Source organism: Phycodurus eques, chromosome 6, assembly GCF_024500275.1.
Source record: "Phycodurus eques isolate BA_2022a chromosome 6, UOR_Pequ_1.1, whole genome shotgun sequence".
Lineage (NCBI taxonomy): Eukaryota > Metazoa > Chordata > Actinopteri > Syngnathiformes > Syngnathidae > Phycodurus > Phycodurus eques.
In genome coordinates, this window is record NC_084530.1 from 20,688,549 (window position 1) to 20,703,006 (window position 14,458).

Sequence of the window (14,458 nt, forward strand, 5' to 3'; positions counted from 1 at the left end):
AATCTGGAGCTTCTGAAGTCGCATAGGAAGAACGCGTCACAGGAGCAACCCCTCCACCCCACCCCACCAACCTCTACCATCCACAACCCGTGTCTGCCGAATCTTACGTTGACTAACATGACGACAATGGTGACCTTAATTAAAGTTTCCCATTGAAAGTGCGGGAAGAAGCATTATTCCTCGCATTGGGTAGAAAACAACCCACAAAAAAATATATAAAATACAAATTTAGAAAAATGTGTACTTATCGTCAGAAAATTAAAACTTGCAAATTACTAACGCTTATTTTTTTTATTTATGTATTTATTTATTTATTTTACTCAATTTAATACAGCAGGATAATATTTTGCATTCAAATAATGGAGCAGCCTACTAACGTTGCTCACATTGGGAAGCAAACAACACAGCAAAAAATCTGTAAAATACAAATGAAAATTTTGAAAAATGTGAATTTATAGTCGGATCTTTCTCAAAATGTAATCTTGCAACATCATCACATTACAGGGTCGTGTTTCCAATTCAATTACAGTAGTGAGAGAAAGCAACCTACCAACATATATATATATATATATACACACACACACACACACACACACACACACACACACACACACACACACACACACACACACACACACACACACACACACACACACACACACACACACACACACACACACACACACACACACACACACACACACACACACACACACACACACACACACACACACACACACACACACACACACACACACACACACGTGGGTTAAATATATGGCCGACTGGTTAGAGCGTCAGCCTCACAGTTTTGAGGACCCGGGTTCAATCCCCGGCCCCGCCTGTGTGGGGTTTGCATGTTCTCCCCGTGCCTGCGTGGGTTTTCTCCGGGCACTCCGGTTTCTTCCCACATCCCAAAAACATGCATGATTTGGAGACTCTAAATTCCCCGTCGGTGTGCATGTGAGTGCGAATGGTTGTTTGTTTGTATGTGCCCTGCGATTGGCTGGCAACCAGTTCAGGGTGTACCCCGACTCCTGCCCGATGACAGCTGGGATAGGCTCCAGCACGCCTGCGACCCTAGTGAGGAAAAGCGGCTCAGAAAATGGATGGATGGATATATATATATATATAACCAAAAGACCAAGCGGAACAATACACTAATGCGTTATCACTGCAACAAACTTGTTGCAAATATATTTTCTTTTGCTAAATTTTAATGTATTTATTACAATAGATTTAATTGAACAAAATGTGTTACTTGTATTAATCACTGTTAAATGTATTAATCACTGGCGTAGGGCGGAATCCTCATATCTGCAAAAGCATCATTGTTTTGGAACCCCCCCTCCCCCCAAAAAAGAAACCCACACGTGTTGAATCATTAAAAATATATTTTCAACACTTTAGATCGGTTAATATTTTCTACAAATATAACACACGTACACATACACACCAATAGTATAATTATCGATTGTCATTTATACATACAGCCCCAACACCATCCAGTGCTCACCTATATGAATGGTGAGACAGTTTTTCTGAAGTACTTTTATTTTGAACCACATCAGCGTAAAACAAAGTTTCCAATTGTATCACAAATTGTCAGTCAATATTTAATGACATCAAATACCAAAAATAATGAAAAAATTCAATTGAAATATTTGCATGAAAAAAATTGAAGGACCTTTTGTGAAAAGATTATTCATGTAGGATTTGTTTAGACAAAGTCACAACAAAGCTGATTGTGCATGAGAATATAAATGACACCTTGGATTGGCTTACTATCAGTCGTTTCTTTTTTTTTTCTAAAGACACTTTATGAAAATGTTGGCATCATTAGCTGAGGAGTGGGCAGCCATTTTCCTATCGGTGACCATTTCAGTTTTTTTTTAGTCCCTCAAAGACCATACTAAAAAAAAAAAAAAAAAAAGGAAAACCCATACACACAAATGTTTATCATCATTATGTATTGCACTGGAAAAAATGTACTTCAGTTTCAGTTGGACATGATTAAAATGTGGTAAACCTATGTGATATTCCCATCTTTTCCTTGAAAATAATCAAACAATGTATGTCAGTTTAACACATTTGAAACGTGTGCAACTGATGTAGATGTTCCTATTAAGACAATTTAAAGGACTTTTTCCCAGTGTACCAGCATTCTGTGGGTTAAATATGTTTGAGGCTTTTCAGTTTTGTTTTTAGAATTGCATATCAAATGCTGCGGTGGGTCAAATACACACACTGGGACAAAAGTAGGAAGAGTCTTTTTAAATTGAAACTTATTTTAGGAAGAGAGGGAGAAAGCAATGTATACAGAAACAAGGATATATGAAAGGAAGGGTTGAAGGAAGAAAAGAGGATAGGAAGGAAGGTACCAACGATGGTATGAAAGGAAGGATGTAAGAAGGAAAGAACGACAGAACAGAGGGAGGGAGAATTGAAGGAAGGATGGAAGGCAGGAAACCAGGATGTGCAAGGCAGGAAGGATGGAACGAAGGAAGGAGGGGAGGATGGATGGTGGGGAGGAATGAGGAAGCGAGGTTGGAAGAATGAAGGTGGGAAAAGGAGGGAGGCATGAATTGAAGGACGCATGGATAGCAAGCAAGGAAAAAGGAGGAAGTAAGGAATGAAGCAAATAAGGAAGGATAAGAAAGGTACAGCGAAAAGGAACAGACGGAAAGGGAGACTTGAACGAAGAATGGAAGCCAGTAAAGGAGGATGGAAGGATGTTATGCAAGGAAGAAAGGATGGGAAGAGGGAAAATGAAAAGGTAGGAAGGTAAGGAGGAAGAGCGATTGAAGGAAGGAAAGAAAGAAAGAAGGAGAGAAGATTTGAAGAAAGAATGGAAGCTAGGAAAGTAGAGGGTGCTATACAAGGACGGGAGGGAGGAAGGATGGATGGAAGGAAGGGAGGAAGGATGGAAGATAGTAAGGAAAGTAGGAATGAAGGGACAGATGAATTGAAGGACGGAAGGAAGAAAGGAAGGAAGGAAAAACGCCACAAGGAAGCTATGCAAGAAAGGAAGGAAGGACAGCTAGAAGGAAAGTAGGAAGCGAAGGAAGAAAGGTAGGAAATCAGGAAAGAAGGATGCTGTGTAAATCGAATCACAAATGATTTTTTTTTTTTTTTTTTTTTTTTTTTTACAGTTTATACCTACTTTTGTCCCAGCCTGTGTCTATGGGTGTACACGAGTGGCTTCATTCTTCCCTGAATTGTGTAAACAGCAAAACATACCACAAACTTGCCAACGAAGTGAGCATTTACCACAAAATGCTTAACACAAATATAAATAATAATAATAATGCCAATAGAAATGCAATATTAACAACAATGCCTGTAGAAATGCCTGTAAACTGAAAATAATTGAAAAGGAAGTTCTGGTAGGTCAGGGTACAAAGTACATCTCCTTGGTCAGCATGGACACGATGCACGGGATCTGCTTCTTGGCGTCGAAGCCCGGCACGGTAGACACAGACTCGAACTCCAGCGCTACCTTGTGGTTGACGCGGGTCAGGATGTGCTGCAGCTCCAGCGAGTGGCCGTGTGCCATCAGCATCTCGCACAGCGATTGGACGAACCACGAGCCCGTCATGGTGTTCCTCCATGAGTAGTAACCTGCAGGGAGAAATAAACAAATAGTTGCAAAGTAGATGGAAAAGGCGACATTTTGTCATATCATTGCAATTATTGCTCGTAACGTTAAAAACTTTATTACATTTTGTAAAATTGATATTCTTTTTCTTAGATTATTAAAAAATGCTAGGGGAAATTATGACTTTTCTGACAAGGGAAAATAAAAAAATGGAATGGTAAAAAAAATGTGCTGAGGGGGCGGGAACACGGAGCATTCCGTGTGTCAGGGTACAGCGCATGCAGAGGGTGGCGAACGCAACCTGCCCTCAAATTTAAAAAAAATCTATTTGAGAGCGCCGTTCACTTTTTTTTTTTTTTTGCTGATGCGTCACCTCCTCCCCCTCAAAATAAGCAAAGCCAGGGCTTTCTTTTGCAACAATGACGTATAAATATTGCTGAGTTGCGGTCTACTCAGCGGTCAGGGCTTCCAAATCTGGGCATGGTTGGCATTGGTCGCACCGGGGCGCCGTCGTCCTTGCGCGCTGCCGTGCAGACCTTTCACAATGAGCGAATGCGGTGGGAAACGGAATTAATGGTTTAAAAAATCTTGTAACATTAAAAAATTCTCATCATAATAAAATTAATTCTTGTCAAATTATCTCATTCATCTTAACTTTTTTCCCCTCAGGATATTAAATATTTGTGCTTTTTTTTGTGGGGGTTTTGTTCTTGTAATAATTTTCTTTTTCTTGCTAAGGCTCAATCGCAATTCTACCCGTTAGTTCTTGGTTTGTGTTTTTCAAGTTTTTCCCGTTTCTCCATAAATAAGTCACAGGGGTAGGGCTACAAGCGATGGCTATATAGCCCTTGAAATGATGACAAACCCGGAACTGCCTCGAAAGCAAAGGCTATGAGACTCCGCCCCCGCTGACTGACGAAGAGTTTGGTTACGAGACAGTGGAAAGGACAAAAAAAATGAAGTACATAAACATAATAAATTAAGCATAATTATTTATTTTCATCCTAATGACCGTCGTGTTTTTATCAGCTATCCAATTCTTTAGTATGCAACGTAAATATTAGCCATATTTTGAATTGTTGTTAAATGGCAGGTTGTAAGAAGCACTACCGTCAGACTACTGTCACAGCAAACGCACGGCACTACAATGTACTGCATTTTATGAATGATGAAACAGCATTATTAGACAGCTAAGTCACATTTAGAAGCTACATTATGGTAACATAGCGTTGCTAGTAATTGTTGCACCTGGTTGTTGTTGGTGTTATTTATTTGCTGTATTATTTGGCAATAAATGTCAGTTTGGCCAAATGTGTTCCTTCTATAAAATGGTATTCCTGGAGTTTATAAAAAATTAATATAGAAATGTATGCACTTTAAAAAGTGATAGGGAACATTTATTATTAACAATTTCAAAATACCAGTCACCTTTACAAACTGTATTTACCCATTAACTGCCTGACAAATAAAAAGCAATAAATAATAGAAACATTCATTTAACACAAGATGGCATCTTGGAAGTGTAAACAATTGTCACGTCTGCCTATGACACAGTCAGCAAGGTGGGAGACGTAATGACGTAGTAATATCGAGTGACGTCTAAATTTTTCTAGCAATGTTAAAATTGTCAATTTTCTCTCGCAATATTAAAAAAATGCTTCTGTTATGTTGTCATAATGTTCTCACTAAACATTATTTTCTCGTGATATTATCAAAATGATTACTTTTATCTGTTATTTTTTTTATTAATATAAAGTTCATGCAATGTGTCCGAAATGAGGAGACCTGGCGCAGTAGAGTAGGCGTAGAGGAAGTCCGCCTCGACGGGGATCCTGGTGGCGCCATCGTCGACGCTGTCTGTTTCGATGCCGGCGTCCAGCTCGGTGCCTCTGCACGCCTTCGTCATCGAAAAGAGGGACACAAAAATGGGACAATGGCCACAGGACAGGAAACGGAACTACAGTGGTGCCTTTAGCTACGAGTTACTTCATTCTGCGACCATGCTCGTAACTCAAAACACACATATCTGAAATCATCTTTCTGCATTGAAATAAATAGAAATGCCATTAATCTGTTCAACCCCCCGCAAACAGAAATAGTGTTTTTTAATAAGGAAAAAATAGTACTGTATGATGTAATATTTTAGGACAGCAGTAATAACATAATTAAATAGAATGTAAAGAATTAAATTGTTTTTGCATCATAATTTAATGCTGAAAACCATGTCAGTGTGCTGTGCCTTTTGGTGTGCCCGTCTTGGCAACCAGATGGCAGTATAATACTACGTTATCATAATTCTTTTTTTTTCGTGCTATATTATACAGAAACTATGAACATTTTCAGTTTTATTCTCCAATAGGAAAAGGTAAAAAACAAAACAAAACGTTTTTTCATAGCTTTAAAAATGCCAGAAAATATATCAATATTTTTTGTATTACAATTATTCCTTATAGCATTACAATTTCTCTCATTTTAAAAAATTTCTTTCTTGCAATATTTAAAAAATTGCTCCGACAATTAGGATTTTATTTTCATATTTGTTTTATATGACTATACATAAAAAATATACGAAAATCATGACTCATTGTAAATTTAAAAAAAATAATAATAAATTTCTGGAAACATTAAACAAAAACAATCTGATAAATGCGATTTTATTCTTAAAATAAATATTTTTTCTTTAAAAAATTACAACTTCTCCTAGTGTTATTAAAAAAATACATCTTATCATATTATTACAATTACTCCTCACTATTCGTAACAACTTTTTCCCCTCATTATTTTCCCCTGTAAAGCATTTTTTTCTTCCCCATTTAATATTTAAAAAGAATTACTTGGAAAATTGTAACGTTCTCACAATACACTACATTCTTATGACTGATCGCGAAAAAAAAAACATTTTTTAAAAAGTGTATAAGACGAATCCTTGTAGAATTACATACAGTATTTATTTAAAAAAAAAAAAAAGTATATTATAAATTTTCCCAAAAGGTCAAAGACAAACCATCTGAAAATTATATTTATTTTTGCAAATTAAAAAGATTTTTGAATTTTTCTTGTAATACTAAAAAATAAAATCTTGGAAAATATAATGTTTTATAGTGTTATCATTATTGGTTTCTTTTTCAATTTTTGTTGTAATTTTCTTTCTTGGAAAATTTCAAAATTAAAAATGTATAAAACTTTTTTTTCTTTTAATACTACGAAAATAAAATTATTCCTCTTAACATTAATTTACAAAAAAGTGTGCTGCTCACCGCAGAACAGGAAATACTCAAGCAATACCTACAAAGCGCTACAAGGTGACAGTATCGCTTTGCAAACACGTCCTTCGCATTATTTTCATTTAGTGCCAAATGAGTGCCAGTACCTGTATGAAGAAGAGTTTGGGCTTGCCCACCAAAGTTTTGCAGCGATCCCCGCGGAAAAGCGAGGTGAGGCGTTTGAGCTCGATGGCGCCATCGGTGCCGAAGAAGACGCCTTCGTCGCCGTGACTCAGCAACACGCACACCAACGACGCACAGCCACCGTGATCCTCCTTGGACACTGGGGAAAGGTTACAGAGATACAATTTAAATGAATAAACAAACTATTTCAATTCTATGAGTCACTGAGAACTAGAGTGGGCTAACTCCATTTGTGTTTCTGTATCTTTCAGATGGATACTGGTTTAAATCAAGGTTTAGTTCCAATTTTGACATGACACTTTTCCTGACTGAGCAGTGCAACACGAGGCCAACTCGCGTTTTCCAAGATGGCCACACACATGAAATCAAACTTCACCTCTCGCACAAACATCCCAGAAAGTGAGCGATTAGGAGATGTAGTGCTTTAAGATTGAGTGACACTGCATCGGCATATTTGTATTAGTGAGTGTTGTTTATCATCTTTCATGAAATATTGAAAGATTTGACGCTTGTTTGGACTTAGAGCACTATTGCACAAAAATAGTGCTCAAAACCTTTTTCTTTTTTTTTTGCTAATCCCAGTTTGTTTCTTTTCCTGCAGGACAACTAGATCAGAGATGGGCAACTGGCTGCCTATGGGCCACATGGCAAAACTTGAAGTGGCCTCTTGATGAATTTTTTGGGGAATTTTTTATTTTTTTTTTTCCATCCATCCATCCATCCATTTTCCATACCACTTATCCTCACTAGGGCCGGGGTGTGTTGGAGCCTATACCAGCTTACTCTGAGCGAGAGACAGAGTACACCCTGAACTGGTTGCCAGTCAATCGCAGGACACATAAACAAACAACCATTTGCACTCTCATTCACACCTACGGGCAATTTAGAGTCTTCAATTAACCTACCATGTATCTTTTTGGGATGTGGGAGGAAGCCCGAGTACCCGGAGAGAATCCATGCAGGCACGGCGAGAACATGCAAACGCCACACAGCCAAGGCCGGACTTGAACCCGCGTCTTCAGAACTGTGAGGCAGATGTGCTAATCAGTCGTCCACCGTTCCAATTGTTGTTTTATTTTCATAAAACAATGTTGTGCATTTGAAAAAAACCACATAACTGCCTTATTACAAAACGCCATAGATGGGCTAATCAATATCCTGGATGTTGCAGTGTTATAACACGTTCAACAACGAATATTTGAACGCAAACAGTGCAGCAACACATCCAGAGAGACAATAACAATATTCACAGAAATATATTCTTTATCCTCTGTGAAAAGCAACTGTGATAAAGTGCTCAAATGTACTTTTTAATATGCTTATTTAAAATTAATACATGTGTTCCTTACCGATGCTGATTATGTTCTGTTTTCCAAATAAGATTCTTGATGAAATGTTTTTTTTTGCCTGGAACATAATGTAATGTCACAGGTAACAAGGTTAAGGATCTGTTAGGAAGGTTCTGCTATCTTAATACAAAAAAATCTTATTTTTCTTCAAATAAAAAGATTGACCCCCCCAACTAAGAGATGATTTTAAGTGACATGATTTCCTTTGTGACAGCTCTTGCATTGGTTGTCATTAGATTGTTCATGTGTACCTAATGTTGCATAACATGAGTGTTTGTATTGTATTCAGGGATTAGGAGCGTTGGTGTGGCTTTGTGCACTCACCTGCAGTTAGAACCTGTTTCAACTGCACCACTGTCTGGTCATTGTAAACTTTGCACTTGTAACCCAACTTGGCGAACACTTTCATGGCGTTTGCCGCATCAACGTCGGTGCCATTGCGTTGATTCATGCCTGCAACAACAAAACACCAACATCTGGATGACAAAAAAAACATACTAATGCTCACTTGTTCAAAGTCCAAAAGTGGAAGAGGAACTTAAAAATAAACGTGGTTCCATGTGATGATGCCTGTCACACTAACCAACTTGCGGTTATGGTTATTGCCTAACGGACAACTGAAAAGAGTGATAAGAGTCAGGCGGAGGCTCTTCAAATTGCAATTTTAAGTTTGAAAGCTACATTTTTCGTTTCTTGTAATATTAAACAAATCTCTTGGTAATTATGACATTTTCTTCTTTTAAGACAAAAAAAAATCTCTCACCAAGCGGCTCCTCTATGCATGTGAATATTCTCTGATATACTTGATACAACGACTTCCTTCCCATAACAATATTAACAGTATTTTTGTTATTTACTTCCAAATTTCACCAATGAAAATAAATAAAGCGGTGCCTTGGGATGAGAACGCCGCAACTTACGAGTCGTCGATTGGCCAATTTTTGGCCTTAACTTTTGAGTGCAAAATTTTAGATATGTACACTCTATGGTGGCAAGTGGCTTAGCTCACTTCACATGGAGCACTATGGCAGATATATTTAATTATTCTTAAAAAAATAGGCTTGTGTCACACTAAACATCAAACAAAGGGAATTACACCTTGTCTATTTCAAGAAACCACATAGCCTCCGCTTGCTTAATGCTTACATACAATGGGAAACTCCATAGGCATACAGGCCAACAATTAGCATATATGTTTTGGTGCCGTTACCCTTGCTGCAATGGATACCTGAACACAAACTGTGTGGCAACACATGCAGACTAGGAATTTGTATTTTTTAGGGGGAAAAAATGTTCTGTGGTGATAGCACACGCTTTGGCATTGACACAAGTAAACTTGTGAAAATCAGTTGATTATGACTTAATTTCAATATCCATGCATTGCCTTGAAAGAGAACATTGACCTTACCAACATGGCCGCCACATAGGCATGTTGGTTAGCCGAGCTGCTACAGCGAGCTGGCGTATAGTTGTCATATCTATGGGCAGAACAACTACACACATTTCCAGCTGTTCTAACGTTAATGACCAGGTAATGCTTGATTTACAACCCTGACACAATCCATGAAATAACAATTGACCACACGGCGATACTTCAATGCCTCCTCTTAAATTGCTGCACAGTATTGGCCCCCTTCTCAAATTGTTATATTATTGCATAGTTTCCCCACTTTAATGTTTAAGATCATCAAACAAATGTAAACATCAGACAATTATAACCCAAGCGAACTTAAAATGCTGTTTTCAAATGGTGATTTCATTTATTAAGGAAACTAAAACGATTCAAATTTACCTGGCCCTGTGTTACCCCCCTTGTTAAATCATGAATTAATTGTGGCTAGTCATAATTTTCTGATCACACCCAAGCCTGATTACCTCCAGACCTGTTCAATCAAGTAATCACTTAAACAGAATCTGTTCCGACAAAATTTAAAAGATTTAAAAAGCTGCCACAAAATGACACGATCCAAAAAATTCCTGAGCAGCCAAGAAATAAAGTAATTGACATCTAACTGTCTGGAAAAGCAGAAGCCATTTCTAATGCTTTAGGATTCCAGTGAACCATAGGGAGAGCCATTATCCTCACATGGAAAAAACATGGAACAGTGGTGAACCTTCCCAGGAGTGGCTGACCTACAAAGATTACCCCATGAGAACACCAATGACTCATCCAGGAGGCCACAAAGGAACTTCTAAAGAACTGCAGGCCTCCCTTGCCTCAGTTAAGGTCAGTGTTCATGACACAACAATAAGGAAGAGACTGGGCAAAAATGGCATCAATGGCAGATTTCCAAGGCGAAAACCACTGCTGACCAAAAAGAACATAAAGGCTCGTCTTACTTTCACCAAAAACGTGAATGATTCCCAATACTTTTGAAAGAATATTATATGGACTGACGAGATGAAATTGAGCTTTTTGGAAAGTGTGTGTGTCTCGTTACATCTCAAAAAGAACACCATACCAACAGTTACACATGATGGTGGTAGTGTGATGGTCTTGGGCTGCTTTGCTCCTTCAGGATCTGGACAACTTGCTGTGATTGATGGAACAATGAATTCTGATTTTTAACAGAAAATCCTGAAGGAGAATGTTCAGCCATTTGTTTGTGACCTCAAGTTGAAGGGCACTTGGATTCTGCAGCAGGATGAAAATCCAAAACACACCAGCAATTCAACTTCTGAATGGCTTAAAAAAACAAAATGAAGGGTTTGGAGTGGCCTAGTCAAAGTCCAGACTTGAATCCGATTGAAATGCAGTGGCATGACCTTAAAAAGGCCGTTCATGCTTGAAAAGCCTCCATTTTTGCTGAATTCAAACAATTCTGCAAGGAAGTGTGGGCCAAAATAAATCTCCACAGATGTGAAAGACTCATTGCCAGTTCGAGAAAACGCTTGATTTCAGTTGTTGCTGCTGAGGATGGCACACCCAGTTATTAGGTTTAGGGGGCAATTGCTTTTTCACACAGGGCCAGGTAACTTTGAATATTTTTTTTCCTTAATAAATGAAATCACCATTTAAAAATAGCATTTTAAGTTCACTTGTTATATTTTATATTAACATTTGTTAGTTTTTTTAAGAGTATGGTCTGCAAAAACTCAAAAAGCTTACCAAGAATATTTTATTTCTAGTCAAAACTAATTAAAATTAGATGAATGACGAAAAAAATAACAACATAAGAAATAATGCCACTGGTGTATGTAAAAAAAATAACTTACTCTCCTGGCAAACTTATTTTTTTTATTTACTTATTTCAATAAAAAAATAGCTTGAAACAAGTGAAACTGTCTAAAAACAAGGTGATGAGTCTTATTTTTGTAAGATTTTGAGTTTTTGAAGTCTGGGTGTTTATTTGCAGTTTTAAAAAAAATGCTCGCTGTATCAGGTCGCTTTCATTGCCATAACTACAAGTGCTAAATCTAGTTAAATGCTAGTTTACACCAGGACAGCGTATGAAACACTGTTCGCAAATGTCTGCTTTTCAATAGATGGAGATACGCTATTTAAAAACATAAAGAAATCAACCAGGTGCAAGTGAGATTGTAAAAAACAAAACAAAAACATTATTGCATGATAATGAGTTTGTCTTTGTTGCATTTTTGTGTAGTTTTTATACTGTATATAATACATTTCCAACAGTGTTGTCTCATACTCAAATCAAAAGGTGACCTTATAAACAATTTATTTCTTCTTTAATAGAGCTAGAGAGTAGCCAAAATGTTTTTGATATTCCTTTCCTCTGAGATGAAATACTCACATTGTATTCATACTGTTACAAAAGGTCTGTGCTTTTCTGACAATAAACCAGACTTTCATAATGTATTGGATAAATAGATATACTACTACTAACTAATATTATTATTATTTTGGGTCATCCACCAACTGGTCTTTTTCAAGGTCTAAAACTTTCTATCAGCTTTCAAAAGGGTACGTTCCAAAATGATGTCATGGGCTCAGCCCACCCAAAGTACTCAGCCTAGACTCAACATCCAACAAACAAACATCCTATTGATGCATTCATTCAAAATTTGTAAAAGTAATCAAATGCAATTTGTTACATTACTTTGAGAAAGGAATTTTAAATAGTGACACTAGTATTACATTTTCAACGAGGTAACTTGTAATTGAAACCAACTACATTTCCAAAGCAATCTTCCCAACACGGTTTATAATAGAGCAATATATATGACTATGAGGAAAATGACCACAAAAAAATAAAATAAAAATCAACCAACGATTATTTAAAAAAATATTTCTCACGGGATGGGAGAATATCTCTGAATGTTCTGTTCAGATAGATCAGGGGTGTCAAACTCATTTTTGTCGCGGGCTACATTGTAGTTACGGTTTCCCTCAGAGGGCTGCTATGAATGTGAAACTATAAAAATCTTTAATCGCCTCACCATATTATTACACATGAAATCTATTAACTAGAAATAGGTGTCATGGGTTTTTCATCTATTGTTCAAGTTTGGTAACACACAAATGCTTGTGATATCTCAACTTCATCCTCCATGATGTATGACAATTTGAAATTGTGGTACAGATTTTAACAAGAATCATGGAAGTTGATACATGATTTGCCTTCGTGGGCCACATAAAATCATGTGGCGGGCCAGATCTGGCCCCCGGGCCTTGAGTTTGTCACTAGTAGATCGATCGATCGATCGATAGATCGATAGATAGATATAGATCGATAGATAGATAGTTAGAAACCTGTACTCCTGTCAAAGTTCTTGTTGTTGATGATGATACACTGTCCTATGGAGGGGAACTGGAGGCTGTATCTGTAGCTGTGTGACTGAGCCTGCCGGGCATCCACGTCCATGGAACTATCGGAACTGGTACAAAGCACACAAATTTACAAATCAATCAAAAATAATAATGATTTAAAAAAAAAAAACAATAACAGTAAACTATAGGTGAGTTTCACGACTAAGATACAGCGCGTGTTTGTTTTGCTTTACCCTCAGTGACAACAATGAGCGGTGGCTAGCTGACTAAATATTTAAACTAACCGTTGCCCGTCGCCTCTTCTCGCGTCCGTGCAGTCAACTCCAGCGGGCCCGTTAGCCGACATACTGACTCCACTCTGTTTTATCACACTATCGCACACAATTAAAATGGAAGGCTATACGCGGTAAAGCGGGAGGTAGACCAGACAGAGAGGCGGTTTGTAAGCGATTAGGAATTCCACTCGTGCACGAGGCAGGGCACGCCTTGCTCCAATATCATTGGCTGCAGGACAGTCGTCCATGCAATATGATTGGCTGCTGTTTGCCGATAGGACACCCCCTACTGTTTGCTGAAACACAAGATGTTTCAGTAAACAGTAGGGCGTTTATATGAATCCCACGAACCCATCGTAGCCCAAGATAAGACCAACGTAGCCCGAAACCAAACAATAACAAACTATTATTTTTTATTAATCCCACTAACCCTAACACACTAACCCTAACACATCGTAGCCCAAGATAAGACCAACATAGCCCTAAACCAAACCATAACAAACTTTATTATTTTTATTTTGTACAAATGTCATAGAAATTTGGAACGGTCATCTCGTGATTTTAGCACGATGTAGGATCCAATCATGTTGCAGTAGGGCGTGTTCTGCCTAGCACATGGGGCGTGCCCTGCCTAGAACATAAGTGGCAGTTTTAATAACCCGTCTGTACTGGCAAGCAACGCCAAGTTAACAAACAAAAGACTGACGTAAGGCCGGCTGAACAACTCGTTTTAAGGCAACGAGCTTGCCGTGCGAGCGGTGACATATACAGGAAAGGCATGTGCAGAAAAGATCGCCCCATAATAAAAAAAAAAAAAAAAAAGTAAAAATACTTATGAATGCAAATGTAAAACATAAAAACTGGTTATTAAAATGAAGAAATCCATCCATCCATATTCCATACTACGTATCCTCACTAGGGTCGCGGGCCTGCTGGAGCCTATCCCAGCTATCTTCGGACGAGAGGCGGGTTACACTCTAAACTGGTCGCCAGCCAATTGCAGGGCACATATAAACAAACTATTTAGAGTCTTCAATTAACAAACCATGCATGTTTTTGGGATGTGGGAGGAAACCGTAGTACCCAGAGAAAACCCA

The 14,458-nt window shown here is 37.9% G+C and overlaps 1 protein-coding gene across 1 annotated transcript; it reads right to left on the minus strand.

Moving 5' to 3' along the window:
• Positions 1-1,428: 1,428 nt before the first annotated feature.
• casp3a (caspase 3, apoptosis-related cysteine peptidase a) lies at positions 1,429-14,151 on the minus strand. The gene is made up of 6 exons (XM_061679298.1): positions 13,371-14,151; positions 13,069-13,193; positions 8,679-8,807; positions 6,969-7,144; positions 5,384-5,495; positions 1,429-3,621 (listed from the first exon to the last, which is right to left on the minus strand). The coding sequence occupies exons 1-6, from the start codon at positions 13,430-13,432 to the stop codon at positions 3,392-3,394; spliced, it is 834 nt and encodes a 277-aa protein (XP_061535282.1). The 5' UTR covers positions 13,433-14,151; the 3' UTR covers positions 1,429-3,391.
• Positions 14,152-14,458: the final 307 nt, after the last annotated feature.